Genomic DNA, 13,930 nt, shown 5'->3' with positions numbered 1-13,930 from the left:
CCTCCTCATTTACACATCAGCCCTACCTCACAAGCACCCGAAGCTTATCTCCAATGTCTGGACTTTTTGGTTCCATCTGGGCCCCGCAAAGCGATGTGTATGAAAATTGCTGCCCCATCAGCCCCACCACGGAACATTCGACTCACATGGAGAACCCGGCGGTCATGTGCAAGGAATACTACCCGGGGTTCAACCCGTTTCGTGCCTACATGAACCTGGACATATGGACTACCACGGCCAATAGGAACGCAAATTTCCCACTGTCTAGGGACTCGAGCTACTGTGGGAATGTGTGAGAAGAGTTTGACTTTTAAACAATGTGAATAAAGAGGCTTGTGTTTTGATGACTAGCGTAAACTGGTTCTTGAGATAGATTACGACATTGGTGGATATTTTGGCACTTTTATATGAAAATAAACTTTTTTAATGAAATCTGAGTGCGTTCCGGTTTTTTTGTTTTTTTTTTTTTTTTTTTTTACCTTTCACAAATCAGTGGTAGAAACTAAGCATCCATATGTCATTACTTTATACCTCAAGGAGTGTGCCCAACATGCCAAATGTTTTCAGTCAGAACAAGGAAGGCTTTGGGGAAGGTGGAAACTGGGATAGAAGTGGCTGCTGCATTCCCTCCCTCACCCCCCACCCCCCATGCACATCAGAGCCCCCAGGCAGCTTGCAAACAATGAAGTTGGTAAGGTGACATTCCCTGCGATTCTTATGTCACTGACCGGTGTACCAGGCGATCGGCATCTTTCTTCCCACGGTCTCCATTGATTGTAACATGCAGGCGGGGCTGAGAGCTGCTGCCTGGGAAAGCCCAGCTCAGCAGCCGGGCACTTGGCTGGGCGACCCAGCTCAGGGTGGAGGGTGGTTCTCTCTGGCCCCGGTGGCCACGGTGAAGCCGCGAGCCTAACCCTGTTCTGCCTGTCCAGTTACGGCCAGAACGCCCCTCCCCTCCGTTAGGGCAGTCACTGGGGTGACAGCAGCAGGGGCATCCCGGCAGCATCTGGTTTCCCTGAGTGAGCAGCCTTACTCCAAGCACAGGCCCCCGGGGTCAGGTCGCGGTGCGTGCCTGCCAGGCTGGGTTTGTGTCTGCTCATCAATGACTCGAGCAGTCCCTGGGGCGGTGGACTAATCGATCGGTGTGTGTATATTTTGAAAATGTTTTTTTTACTTTTAATAAACATCTCCTTGTGACATTTGTCTCATCTTTATTGGAAGTTCCCTAGGAGATAGTTTTGAGTGGACTGCTGGGCTTACTTGCTTTGAGTTGGTTTCGCTTTGCCATGGGGTGTGTGGGCGCCTGGGACAAGGAGGGCAAGCATATACAGTAAATCCGGGACCGCCCTCTGCAAGGCGCGCCCGCAAGCATGCCAGGACCACTAGAAGCCTCTCAGGCTACCAAGTTAGAATCGTGATGCGGGTGAAGCCCCCCGACACTGAATACTGTTAAAAATAATGTAGGTTCTAGGTATAGGCCCAAAAGAATTGTTAGCAGGGACTTGAATAAAGGTTTGTGGCCGAAACCGGTTTGGCTCAGTGGATAGAGGGTCCCAGGTTCGATTCCGGTCAAGGGATGTACCTTGGTTGCGGGCAATCCCCAGTGGGGGGTGTGCAGGAGGCAGCTGATCGTGTTTCTCTCTCATCGATGTTTCTGCTCTCTATCCCTCTCTCTTCCTCTCTGTAAAAAATCAATGAAATATATTTTTTAAAAAAAAGATTTGTGCTCCTGCGTTCATAGCAGCATTATCCCCAACAACCGAAAGGTGGAAACAGCCTAGATCAGTGGTAGCCAACCTTTCGGACCACCGGTTGGTGACTGCTGGCCTAGATGCCCACCGATGGATGTATGGATAAAGAAAACATGATAAATACATACAATGGGATATTCAGCCTCAAAAGGGAAGGAAATTCTCCCTGGTTGGCATAGCTCAATGGTTAGTGTCAGCCCATGCACCGAAGGGTCATCAGTTTGATTCCCTGTCAAGGGCACAGACCTGGTTACAAGTTCGATCTTGGTATTGTCGGGGCATGTGTGGGAGGCAGCCAATCAATGTGTCTCCCTTCACATTGATGTTTCTCTCTCTGTCTCTCTTCCCCAGTTCCCTTCCACTCTCTCTAAAAATCAATGGGGAAATATCCTTGGGTGAGGATTAACAAAAAAAAAAAAAAGAGGAAGGAAATTCTGGCCCTGGCCAAGTAGCTCGGTTGGTTCAAGTGTCATCCTGATATGCCACAGTTGCGGATTGAAACCCCAGTCAGGACACATACAAGAATCAACCAGTGAATGCATAAATAAGTGGAACAACAAATTGATGTTTCTCCTCTCTATCTCTCCCTCCCTCCCTCCCCCCTGCCTCTCTCCCTTCCTCTCTGTAAAATCAAATTAAAAAGAAAGGAAATTCTATATGTGCCACAATGTGTATGTACCATGAAAACATTCTACTCAGTGAAATAAGCCAGTCAACGAACAAATGCCTTCCGGGTCTACTCCTGGGAGGCACCTAGTACGGTCAGCTTCATAGAGACAGAAAGCAGCATGGCGGAGGGGCTGAGGGGGGAGGGGAAATGGGGAGTGATTGTTTAACATGTACAGTTTTAGTTTGAAAAGATGTGAAAAAAAGTTTTGGAGATGGATAGTGGTGATGGTTGCACAACAACGTGAATGTACTTTATGTCACCAAATTGTACAGATAAGCGTTAAAATGGTAAGTTTTGTGTAATGTATGTTTTACCACAAAAAAAATTCATGTTCAGTATAGAATTCAAAACTTTCCCACTGAGGAGCACATGAGACCTTAGATGTATGTTGTGCTCATTGATCTAATTCACTTTCCTACTTTCATTGATCCCTCAATCCCCCTCAGAAATCCAAACAAGTCCTTCCACTAAATACAGAAGAAAGTATAAACCTTCACTTTAACTGGAATATTACCTTTAGTCCTAAGGCCAAACTCAATGATGGGGAAACTGGAAGTTTTTCTTGGTTTAAAATATTTACTGAGGACCGTCTAGGAGCTGGGACCAGTCCCAGGGGCCCTTCACCGGAGAACAGGACAGGCTAGGTCCTGCTGTGCTGACACATTCCAAAAGGAGGGCTCGGGCAAGAAACAAGCAAAAGATTCAAGGAATGTTTTGGATACTGCTGTGTGCTTTGAGGGCCATGAAATGGTGATGTGATAAATGGGGGAGGGGCAACAGGTGGTCAGGGGAAGTCTAAAGAAGTAAGGCTTTAAAAAAATCAATTTTCCTTCTTTCTTTAAATATTAATGTGTTTTTGTTTTTATCTTTATTGTTGAAAGTATTACAAAATCCCCCTTTCGTCCCCATTGACCTCAAAGAGCTAAAACTTGAACAGCAAGAAAGAGCCAGCTGTTCCAAGATCAACAGGCAAAGATTTGCCTCTGAGGAAAGGGCAGGTGCAAAGGCCCTGGGGCAGGAAGCTGGTGTGGCTGGGGCCTGGAGAGCAAGGGCCACAGGGGAAAGAGGTGAGGCCCTAGAAGTGGGCAGAGGCTGCCTCCATAAGGCCTTGCAGGCCACTGACAAGAGGATGGGTTTTACTCAAGGTGTGGTGGGAATCCACGGGAGCATTTTAAGAGAGAAGAAATGTTAGCTGATTTGAGGTTCAAAGAAATCACTGACAGCTGAATAGAGAAAAGGTTCTTTGGATGCAGAAGTAACAATAATACCAACTAGATATCCGCAGCTGCAGTGGAGATGATGGGGAGAATTGGTTTGTTATAAGCATGCTGATTGGTGAGTTGGAGTTGAGTGAGCCCCGAGAGCTGAGTCAAGGTGATGCCGTTGATGAGAGAAGAGCGTTTGGGGAGGATCTGGTTGGAGGGCAGTGGGCAGGTGTTCCCATTTGGACAGTGTGAAGCAGAGAAGTCATGCAGGCAGTTAGTTGCATCTGCAGATTTGAAGCTGGTGAAGTTTAGGCCTGGGGACCAGCACTGGGACCTCTTCAGCCTCTTGATGGTGTTAAGGCGATGGGAGTGAATGAGGCCTCTTGGAGAGAAGAAGAATTTTGAGGTCTGAGCCTGGACACCCTCATGTGTAGGAGTGGAGAAGAAGAGGCAGGAGCAGAGAAGACTGAGAGGAACCGTTGACAGGGTAGGAGGAAGCCAAGAGGCCGAGAGGTCAGATGTGCAAAATGCCATGGGACCAGTCAGACAAGGAGAGAGCGTGAACACTGGCTCTGTCCAGCAACTGTCCCTGGTGTCCTCACTATTCTGGAGGGAGGTATGGTGAGCGAGGTGATGAAAGTCTAGCAGGTGAATGGCAAGGGTCATTATTCGGCCCAGTACAAACAACGTGCAAGCATACTCATCACAACGTTAGAACAGTGATGACCTGGAAATGCATGTTCTACAATAGGAATATGTTCAAATTATAGTACATGCAGGTGTTGGAATGCTGGGACACCTCTAAAAATCATTGTAAGAGTGACACCAGCAATGAAACAGTGGGACACCAAGTTACATACAGTATGATCCCACTGAATAGGGGGGGATGCGCCATCTACTGGGTGGGATTGGGAGTGATTTTGTATCTTCAGCCACATTTTTGTATTGTCTATTATAAGCATGTGCTACTATCACCCCACCTGCCCCCCCCCAAAAGACTTTTAATTAAATCTTAAGGGAAAGTATATTTTATTTAACAATGGGGAAAAGTAAGTATGTTAAAAACAAATGCTAAAGTCTAATAAAATTTTCATCATGCTATAAAAGGACAGAATTTAAAGGCAAAGGCAAAGTGAAACTTTCACCAAGCATTCCCTAATAAAATTCCTATAAAATGAGGTATGTAGTAATTACTTGGGTTAGGATTAATCACACATAAGAATGTCTTTAAATACATAACCAATATACAAAATTCAAGGCAGTCTAATGACAATCAAAATACTGGGCAAATAGTGTAAAAGTCACCTTTAAAATACAACTTTTTAAAAATACATATCCTATAATATTTATGCAAACTCAGGTGAACATTTAAAAATAATTATTTTGGTGTGACCCAGACATTTGAACAATTTAGTGTCCCTACTGGAGTCTAGAGAAGAAGTGAGTAAATCAGAATGTACATATTTAGTATTTTTGTATGTAGAATGTGCATCCTAATATATAAAAACCCTGGATCTGTCACATCCACAATGACCGGAGGCTTGACCTAACGCCCAGGCTGCATGCGCAGCAGGCTCTGGTGGGTGGAGACTTGTGGCAGCAGAGATGGGGGGGGGAGGCAGGGCCAGCACTCACACTCACTCACAACCGTACACACGCACACAGCACCCACCAGCTCACAGCATTTTCTCCCTTTCTTTCCCTCCCTCCCAGCTCACTCTCGGAGCCTCTTTCAGAATGAGGCCCCAGGGTGGGCAGAGGGTGGAGCTTCCCCTACTGGCCCTGCCCCCTCCCAGCCAGGAAAGAGGAAGGGGGAGACAGGGAGGCCTGGAGGACTTCGGAGAAAAACAAAGACAGAGACTGGGTGAGATCAGGCTGGCAGAGGAGGGCAGTTAGGGGCAATCAGGCAGGCAGGCAGAGGGATTAAGGGCAATCAGGCAGGCAGGCAGATGAGCAGTTAGGAGCCAGTGGTCTCAGATTGCGAGAGAGATGTCCGACTGCTGGTTTAGGCCCGATCACTGTGGGATCGGGCCTAAACCGGCAGTCAGACATCCCCCAAGGGGTCCCCAATTGGAGAGGGTGCAGGCTGGGCTGAGGGGACACTCCTCCCCCCCCCCCGTGCACGAATTTCGTGCACCGGGCCACCAGTAGTATTTATAAAACTCTTATTTTAGATACTAAAGACAAACAAAAATTTTACTCAATATCCTTTCAGGTTCATTTTGTCTGGCTGGCTGCATATTTATTCATTCACAGTAGATGTAGAAATTATTTGAAATCTTTTAAAAAGTGAAGGAATAGACCAAGCCCAGTGACATGGGGATTGGATAGGCTACCACACTGCAGTGGTGAATGACCACTCGGTTCAAATTCCATATGAAAAGCAATCCCTACAGCAAAAGGGGCAGGCAGTCCCGGGTCAGTCCAGGTTCTTCAACGCATCACGTGGCCTAGGTCCACAGAGCTCCCAAAGAGAAACCAACTACTTATTTGCTTTCCTTCTTTCATTAAAAAATGTATTAAATCAGAATAATATCCAAAACCCAGAACTGATTTTTGTATTAGTTGGGATAGGCTAGGTTACGCTGCAATAACAAATTGATCCCCAAACAGGCCCAGATACTACTCCAACTGTCCAGCAATTCAATAATGTTAAATGTAAAAATAAAATAATATTTTTTTAAAAAGAAAGAAAGAGGATTTAGATGTCTGGAGTTCAAATCCTGACTATACTTCTTACGAGTTTCTCTAATCTCTCTGAGCCTCAGGTTGCCCATCTGCCAAACGGGCTCATAATTTTTTCCACAGGGATGCTAAGAGACTTCTGCCTCGTGTCTAATGTTGTTTATATGGTCCCTTTGGCATTACTTGCTCAATTTATCTCTTCCCCCAAAGACTGTGAGCTTCTTCTTTTTTTTTTTTTATTGATTTTTTACAGAGAGGAAGGGAGAGGGATAGAGAGCTTGAAACATCGATGAGAGAGAATCATCGACCAGCTGCCTCCTGCACACCCCCTACCAGGGATGTGCCCGCAGCCAATGTACATGCCCTTGACCGGAATCGAACCTGGGACCCTTCAGTCCGCAGACCGATGCTCTATCCATTGAGCCAAACCGGTTTTGGCGACTGTGAGCTTCTTGAGGGCAGGGACCACAACTTGACTTGTGTGCTATTCACCCAGCAACTAACATATGCCTAGCACCCAGTAGGTGCCTGATAGATAGTGATTGTTCTTTTCCCATCCTCCCTTTTCAACCCTGGCCTTGCTGATAGCTTCCTGGGCAGGAAGCTTCAACACCATAGGGAGTTCAGGTCCTCCGCAGCAGTCACTTTCATTTCCTAAAATTGCCATCTTTCTCTGAAACATTATGCAAAAGCGGAATTTCAGTGTGTCACATACTGGGTTGGGCAAAACAAGGTTGTCCTTACCAGTTCCTGGCATGGCTGGTATTGCCTAGTACGCAAGTTTCTAAGGCTGACAAACAGAACAGCTCTTGTAGTGTTTCTGTGAGTGTGGGGAAAAACTTATTAGAATACTTCCTCATTCTTGGAAAAGAGCAACGTCCCTTTCTTGCCAAAGCCAAGTCCCAAGTCTCTCTCTTTTCCTCCAAGAGAGTAATCAATGAGTTATTGTTGGGCCTGCAGATTAAGCCTGGGGCCCTCCATTGACAAAGAGGCAAAGGCAAACAAAATTTCATTAAGAGGGTTCCTCCCTGCCTCCTTGCTCTAGCCCCTCTTCTTGCCTGGACTCTTACAATTTTTGAACCCTTTCTGTATGCCAGGCATTCTGTTAGGTACAGGATATGCATAACCTCGCATAAACAGGAAGGAAAATTACTTCAGAGGCAACCCTCTTCTTCCAAATCCTTTTCCCAACTGAACCTGCATGAGGCAATACCCTCTGCTCCAAACCTGCACCTACACCTGCACCTATGCCATCAACACTCCCATTTTCTTTTTAAAAATGTTTGTATTGATTTTATAGCGAGAGGAAGGGAGAGGGATAGACAGAAACATCACCCTTCAGCTGCCTCTTGCATGCCCCCTACTGGGGGTCGAGCCCACAACCCGGGCATGTGCCCGACCAGGAATCAACCAGTGACTTCTTGGTTCCTGGGTGGACACTCAACCATTGAGCCACACTGGTCAGGCAACACTCATCTGGACACTCAACTGAGAGAAACAGCTCATCTGGTTGGTAAGAAGGAAACAATATTCATATTAACGTCGAAAGCCCAGTAATGTTTACATTCTTCAGTACGCAGCAGGTGCTTGAAAAACGGTGTTTGGTTGGTTCAGTGTTGTTTCATTATGATGCTGATGAGGGGGGAAAAAAGATTCCCAGCTGGGGCCCATGTCTGTGTGGCGTGTGCATGTTCTCTCCATGTCTGTGTGGGTTCTCTCCAGGGATCCGTTTTTTCCCTAAGGTGTGCATGTGTGGTGGATTGGTGTGTCTCCATTGCCCAGTCTGGGTGTGGGTATGTGATGGGCCCTGCGGTGGAGGGTGGACAGTGTCCTGTGAGGGTGGGTCCTGCCTTGCGCCCTGAGCTGCTGGGAGAGGCTCCAGCCACCTGCGACCTCGAACTGGAATAAGCAGGTTGGAAAATAACTCTTATTCGTTTACTCATCTTTCTTAACTGTGTGTCTAGCTCACATTTGTTTCAGTGTTTAATAATAGAGGTGTTTTGGGTCTTGATGTAGAAGTTTTTGTGACCAGAAGTATGCCATAGAAATATCCCTTAACTCGTGTTTATGTCAATCAGCCTATGGTAAAATTGATTTTGTTATATGTCATTTCACTTAAAGCCACAGTTTCCAGGAACCTATAGAACAGCGGTCGCCAACCTTTCGGACCACCAGTGGTCCGTGGACCACCGGTTGGCGACCGCCGCTATAGAAGATGTTAAGTGAGGGCTTATTGTACTTGCCTTTTATCCAAGGGGCTTATTAGTCCAAGTGAATATTTTCTGTGGCACAACTTCCCATAGAGGATTTTTGCCCAGTTAGTTCTTAACAGGTCCCCCAAAGAATAATACTTTCTTGATAATGTCTGCCTCTCAGCCTGGCAGGAGTGGCTCAGTTGGTTGGGCATTGTACCGTGCACAGAAAGGCTGCAGGCTCAATTCCCGGTCAGTGTAGAAGGCAACCATGTAACAGATGGGAAAACTGAGTCTTGTGATTGGCTCAGACACAAAGCTGGCATGTGTAATAGGCAAGATTTGAACCAAGTCAACCTGACTGCAAAGCACTTGTTGTTATGAGCCATGCTCTAGTGTTCCCATATTGATGTGACATGGGCACAGCTGGCTTGTGCTGAGCCCACGAAATGAGTCGTCTCAGCTTGAATCCGTGGTACATAGGCCACAGCTGATGGATGTCCCATGTCAATCCAGAAGCTGACCTACGGCAGGGATTCCGTGTGGCCTGTAGAGCAGCATAGTTTAAGAACCTATATTTTAGTGTGTTTGCAAGAAATAAATGAAGAGCTGCAATGAGGCAGGAAGGGAAATGATGATAATAGTAATAGCTATTTTTGAACCCTTTCTGTATGCCAAGCATTCTGTTAGGTACGGGATATGCATAACCTCACATAAACAGGAAGGGAAATTAACTGATATTTGAGAGTGTCCCATACTTGAGCCATTATTCAATCATCATTTGACTTCCTTCTTGGACTTAAAATAATAAATGACATCATTTTTTGCCAGGTTACTTTTGCTTAAGATTCTCATATGAGGCAATCATACTTGAATTGTAAATGCATTTTGGGCAACATTTGTGTTAAAAAACTCCACCTAGCAACAAATGGATACATATACATCAGATACACATACACATACTATAAGTAATTCAGCTTTTCTATTATTGAGCATTTGGCCACATTTTCAGTGAATAACAAATCTAGCAAGATTATAAAGTGTGGGAAGTTGTCAAGGAACTGGTGAAATCATGGCAGGCAGGCTTTGAAATCAGACTTGGCAAGTTCCTGAACCTTTCTGAGCCTCTTTGAATTTAAAACTCAGATAAAACCTGGATCATAGACTTGTTACAGGATTAAACAAACACACATAAAACAATTAACAGAGATCTTAGCACAGACAGTGTCTCAACAGAAGTAATCACCTCCCATACCTCCTTCCCCACTTGGGATTTCTCCTGCTGAACTTGACTGTGTTCACTGATCATTTCTTCTTCTTCTTCTTCTTCTTCTTCTTCTTCTTCTTCTTCTTCTTCTTCTTCTTCTTCTTCTTCTTCTTCTTCTTCTTCTTCTTCTTCTTCTCCTCCTCCCCTTCCTCCTTCTCCTTCTCCTCCTCCTCCTCCTCCTCCTCCTCCTCCTCCTCCTCCTCCTCATCCTCCTCCTCCTCCTCCTTCTTTTTTCCATTGACTTCTTTCTTCAAGCTCTATTCTGTGCCCCATTTTCTAGTTCTTTATTTCCTGACATCCTGGTTTATTCACTTATTTATTCAAAAGTTTTCTTGAAATCTACTATGTACAAGTTACCGGGTGAGCATTGAGGTTACCATGGTGAGCTAAACCAAACAATTCCTTTTTACGGCCTAGTGAGAGAAACATGCATTGATCACACAAGTGGAATGATGTAGTTGCCAACTAACTAAATGCTATGAAGGAAAATAACACAAACCCAGGCTGAAGAGTAAGGGGAGTGAAGGGGACTTGAGAACTGAAGGAGAAATGGGTCTACAGCTGGGGATGGATGACAGTGCCAGTGGAGGTAGTGGTGACGGTGGAGTTGATGGTGATGGTGAAGTGGGGGGTAGTAGTGGTGATAATACTGGAGATGATGTTGGTGGTGAAGATGTGGTGACGATGGAGGGGATGGTATAGAGCAGGCATCCTCAAACTACGGCCTGCGGGCCACATGCAGCCCGCTGAGGACATTTATCCAGCCCGCTGGGTGTTTTTGCCGTTTTGTTTTTTTTACTTCAAAATAAGATATGTGCAGTGTGCATAGGAATTTGTTCATGGTTGTTTTTTTTAAACTATAGTCCGGCCCTCCAACGGTCTGAGGGACAGTGAACTGGCCCCCCGTTTAAAAAGTTTGAGAACCCCTGGTGTAGAGGATAGCATGGACAACAGAAGGAACAGCACATGCAAAGGGCCTGTGGTGTGTGGGAACTCTGTATGTCTGAAAATCTAATGTGGCTGGTACACAGATGGTGAGGGGGCAAGGAGGAGAGGCCGGCAGGTTAAGCAGAAACACACCACAGACCCTGCACGGTCTTGTAGGCTGTTAAGTATTCCAGTCCTAATCCTAAGAACAATATGGAAGCCACAAAAAATTATTTTGAGTATTTTTAAAAATTCTTTATTATTGAAAGTATTGCATATGTCCCCTTTCCACCCCCCTTTGTCATCTCCCAGCCTGCTCCTGCCCGCCAGTCCCGGCCTTCACCGCCCCCCCCCCCCCCCCCATTGTCTGTGTCTATTGGTTATGCTTATATGCATAGAAATTCGTTGGTTGATCCCTTATCACCCCCCACAAAAGGATTTTGAACTTGGGGTGGGATGAAATGATCTGATTTGCATTGTTAAAAAGATCACTGAAGATCTTCTCTACTGTCCAATAATGGTAGCTACTAGCTACACATGGCTACTGAATACGTGAAGTGTTACTGGATTTAGTTGAGATGTGCTGTAAAGCTAAATACACACTGGATTTAGAATCTATAATAACAAGAGGGTAATATGCTAATTAGACCGGACGTCTTCTGGATGTCATTCCGGACATCCTTCCTGACGAAGCCGGGGCCAGAGAGAAGCCAGCCAGGTCCTGAGTGCCTGCAGGCGGCTGGAGGAGGGAAGCAGCCCAGGTCCTGGGTGCCGGAGGGAAGCCACTGGCAGCCAGGGGAAGGAAGGCCTATTCGTGCATCAGGCCTCTAGTCCTATATATAATAAAGAGCTAATATGCTAATTAGACCAGACAGCAGAATGACCTTCTGGAACGACCTTCCAGAACAACCTTCCAGAACCACCAGTGGGGGTCAGGGGGCAGGGCTGCAAGGGCCAAGTCCCTTGCACAAATTTCATGCATCGGGCCTCTAGTACTTTATAAGAAAAAAAGAATATACAGTATTTCATTTTTAAAATATTGACACACACACACATACTATACATATTGAAATGATAGTATTTTGGGTTAAATAAAATGTAACTAAAATCCATTTTTACCTGTTTCTTGCTAACCTTTTTATATGTAGCTACTAGGAAATTTAAAATGATGCAAGTAGCTTGCATTTGTAGTTCCCTTTGTGTTTTTATTGGACGAGCTGCTCTAGATGCAGCGTGAAGAAGGAGCTGCAGAGAAGGCAACGCAGATGAGGCACTTGGGAGGCAGGCTTTGTAGCCCAGGTGAGAGGCGAGGGTAGCTTGGACTAGGGTGACAGCAGTAAGAATGAAAAGACTTGGATGGATTTGAGGTAAAATTACCTGGACAAAGTGCTGTAGCAGACGCACCCGGATGGATGGATGGCGGTGCCACGTGTTGAAGAGCGCTAGAAGAGAACCAGCCTTGGCAAGAAATCTCATGACCTAAGATCTGGACTTGTTGCGTGGACATGCTCTGAGACATTCATGTGGAAATACGTCTCAAGTAGGAAGTTGCTTACTCTAGGTCTGGAGCGCGAAAGAAATGTCTGGGCAGGAGACTTTTTAAGTGTGGAAGGGATTGGCATGTACCTGATCATAAACAGGGCTTCTGAAGAGGAAAGCAGGCTGTGGGGAGTGGCCTAGGATCTAGGGAAACAGGGTAGGGAAGGATACGTTTGAAAAGGAGAGTTGGAAAGGAAAACTAAGTACTAGTATGCGGGGGAGGGATTAGGTCAGCGGATGGGATGATGACAGATGTAGGAGGGCATGAGGTGAGCCCAGGGCCTCAGAGCAACTGGTTTTCTACAAAAGATTAGGGAAGCAATAGTCAGAGATTCTCTCGCTTCATCAGGGAGGGGGTTTTCCTGGCTCTGAGGACACCCTCTGTGGAACACCGTGGAACAAGAGGTTTCATCCCATCCTAGCAACTGGGGTTTAGCACAGATCACCCCTTAGTGATCCAAGTGGACTGGAACTGTTGCATGTTAAACAGCGTCTACGCAGTTGGATCTCTACCAGCTGATGAAAGTGCAAAGAAGCCATAGCATGAGGAAGGGCAGGGCAGATGGCCGGACACACAGGAGCAGGCTGGAAGGCATGCCATGACGCACTGCCCCGCAGGAAGCGGCGCTGACGGGCAGCAGAAGAGGAAGAGCCGCAAGGGGAGGAAGGGAGGACTTGGACATTGTTTTGAGTAACTCCAACTTCATTTTTTTAATGTTCTCAACATTTTTTTGTCTGCAGGATTTGCTTTGGCTTTGTGATTTCGTATGTAAATGGCTAACTTTGCAAAGTTAAAAACCTTGTCCTTCCTTAAGCCTTTAGGGTCCACTAGCTATTTGTAAATCCACCAACTTCAAAGATCACTTTAAAAGGGACTTTGGCTTATGTTTGATCCTATTTACAAACATAGCTAATGAAACTTTAAAATAGTTTAAGCTGCATTTATACATGTAATATATTTGAAATCCTCTTAAAGTATCTCAGTTGTTGGACGTAACAACACTTTTCCTGAGTTAACTTTTGAAACACACATATAAATACGGTGAACTTTAAGCCGTCTTAAATGTTTCAATGTGTGACAAATGCTTCAATATGATTCCACAAACAGAAAAATTTCAACTTAAAAATCATAAGTATAAATAAAGTATACATTTTAAGTTTGACCTTGACTCTAGTAGGCCAAATTATTTTAAATGTGACAATTCTTTAAGAACAAAGTATTCACAGATTCATGGAAACACTAAATTGTAAGTCTTCCAGGGATTGCATCCAGAAACCTTTTGGGCCAAATATAACTATCCATACAATTGCCAAGAAAACAGCAATCTCTGGGCTTTCAAAGATACTTACACACACGTAGGAAACCATTACATCATCATTCATAATGAGGGGAACTCCTTCATAAATAGTTAACCAGTGAAACTGGCCAGGAAGGTGGCAGTGTTCTTGGCTATGACCCCGTGACTAGTACACACTGAACCCTAGTTATGCTTCCTAACAGGGACTGAACCTAAAGAAGGCAGTGGTCAAATTTGCTCACGTCCCTGTGTTTGAGTCAGATTACGACCTCAGTTTTTCCACTCACAGAGAAAACAGCAACCCCGCCGACCCACACTGCCACACCACACGATTGGATTTAGCAGTTATTTGGTTCTTCAGATATTCCCATATACTTTCCAAGGAGTTCCAAAGAA

General features: G+C 45.4%; 1 protein-coding gene across 2 annotated transcripts in view; it reads left to right on the top strand.

Moving 5' to 3' along the window:
• TMEM131L (transmembrane 131 like) overlaps positions 1-431 on the top strand; it is a 142,271-nt gene extending 141,840 nt beyond the window's left edge. For both annotated transcript variants that reach the window (XM_054717677.1, XM_028151912.2), the window contains exon 35: positions 21-431. In XM_054717677.1, the coding sequence (XP_054573652.1) occupies positions 21-296 (276 nt within the window). In that variant the 3' untranslated portion in view covers positions 297-431. The remainder of the gene's footprint in view (positions 1-20) is intronic.
• The last annotated feature ends 13,499 nt before the right edge of the window (positions 432-13,930 follow it).

Source organism: Eptesicus fuscus, chromosome 6, assembly GCF_027574615.1.
Source record: "Eptesicus fuscus isolate TK198812 chromosome 6, DD_ASM_mEF_20220401, whole genome shotgun sequence".
Classification (NCBI taxonomy): Eukaryota; Metazoa; Chordata; class Mammalia; order Chiroptera; family Vespertilionidae; genus Eptesicus; species Eptesicus fuscus.
The sequence above is the reverse complement of the archived record's forward strand: the minus strand, read 5'-3'. Positions and strand labels throughout refer to the sequence as shown.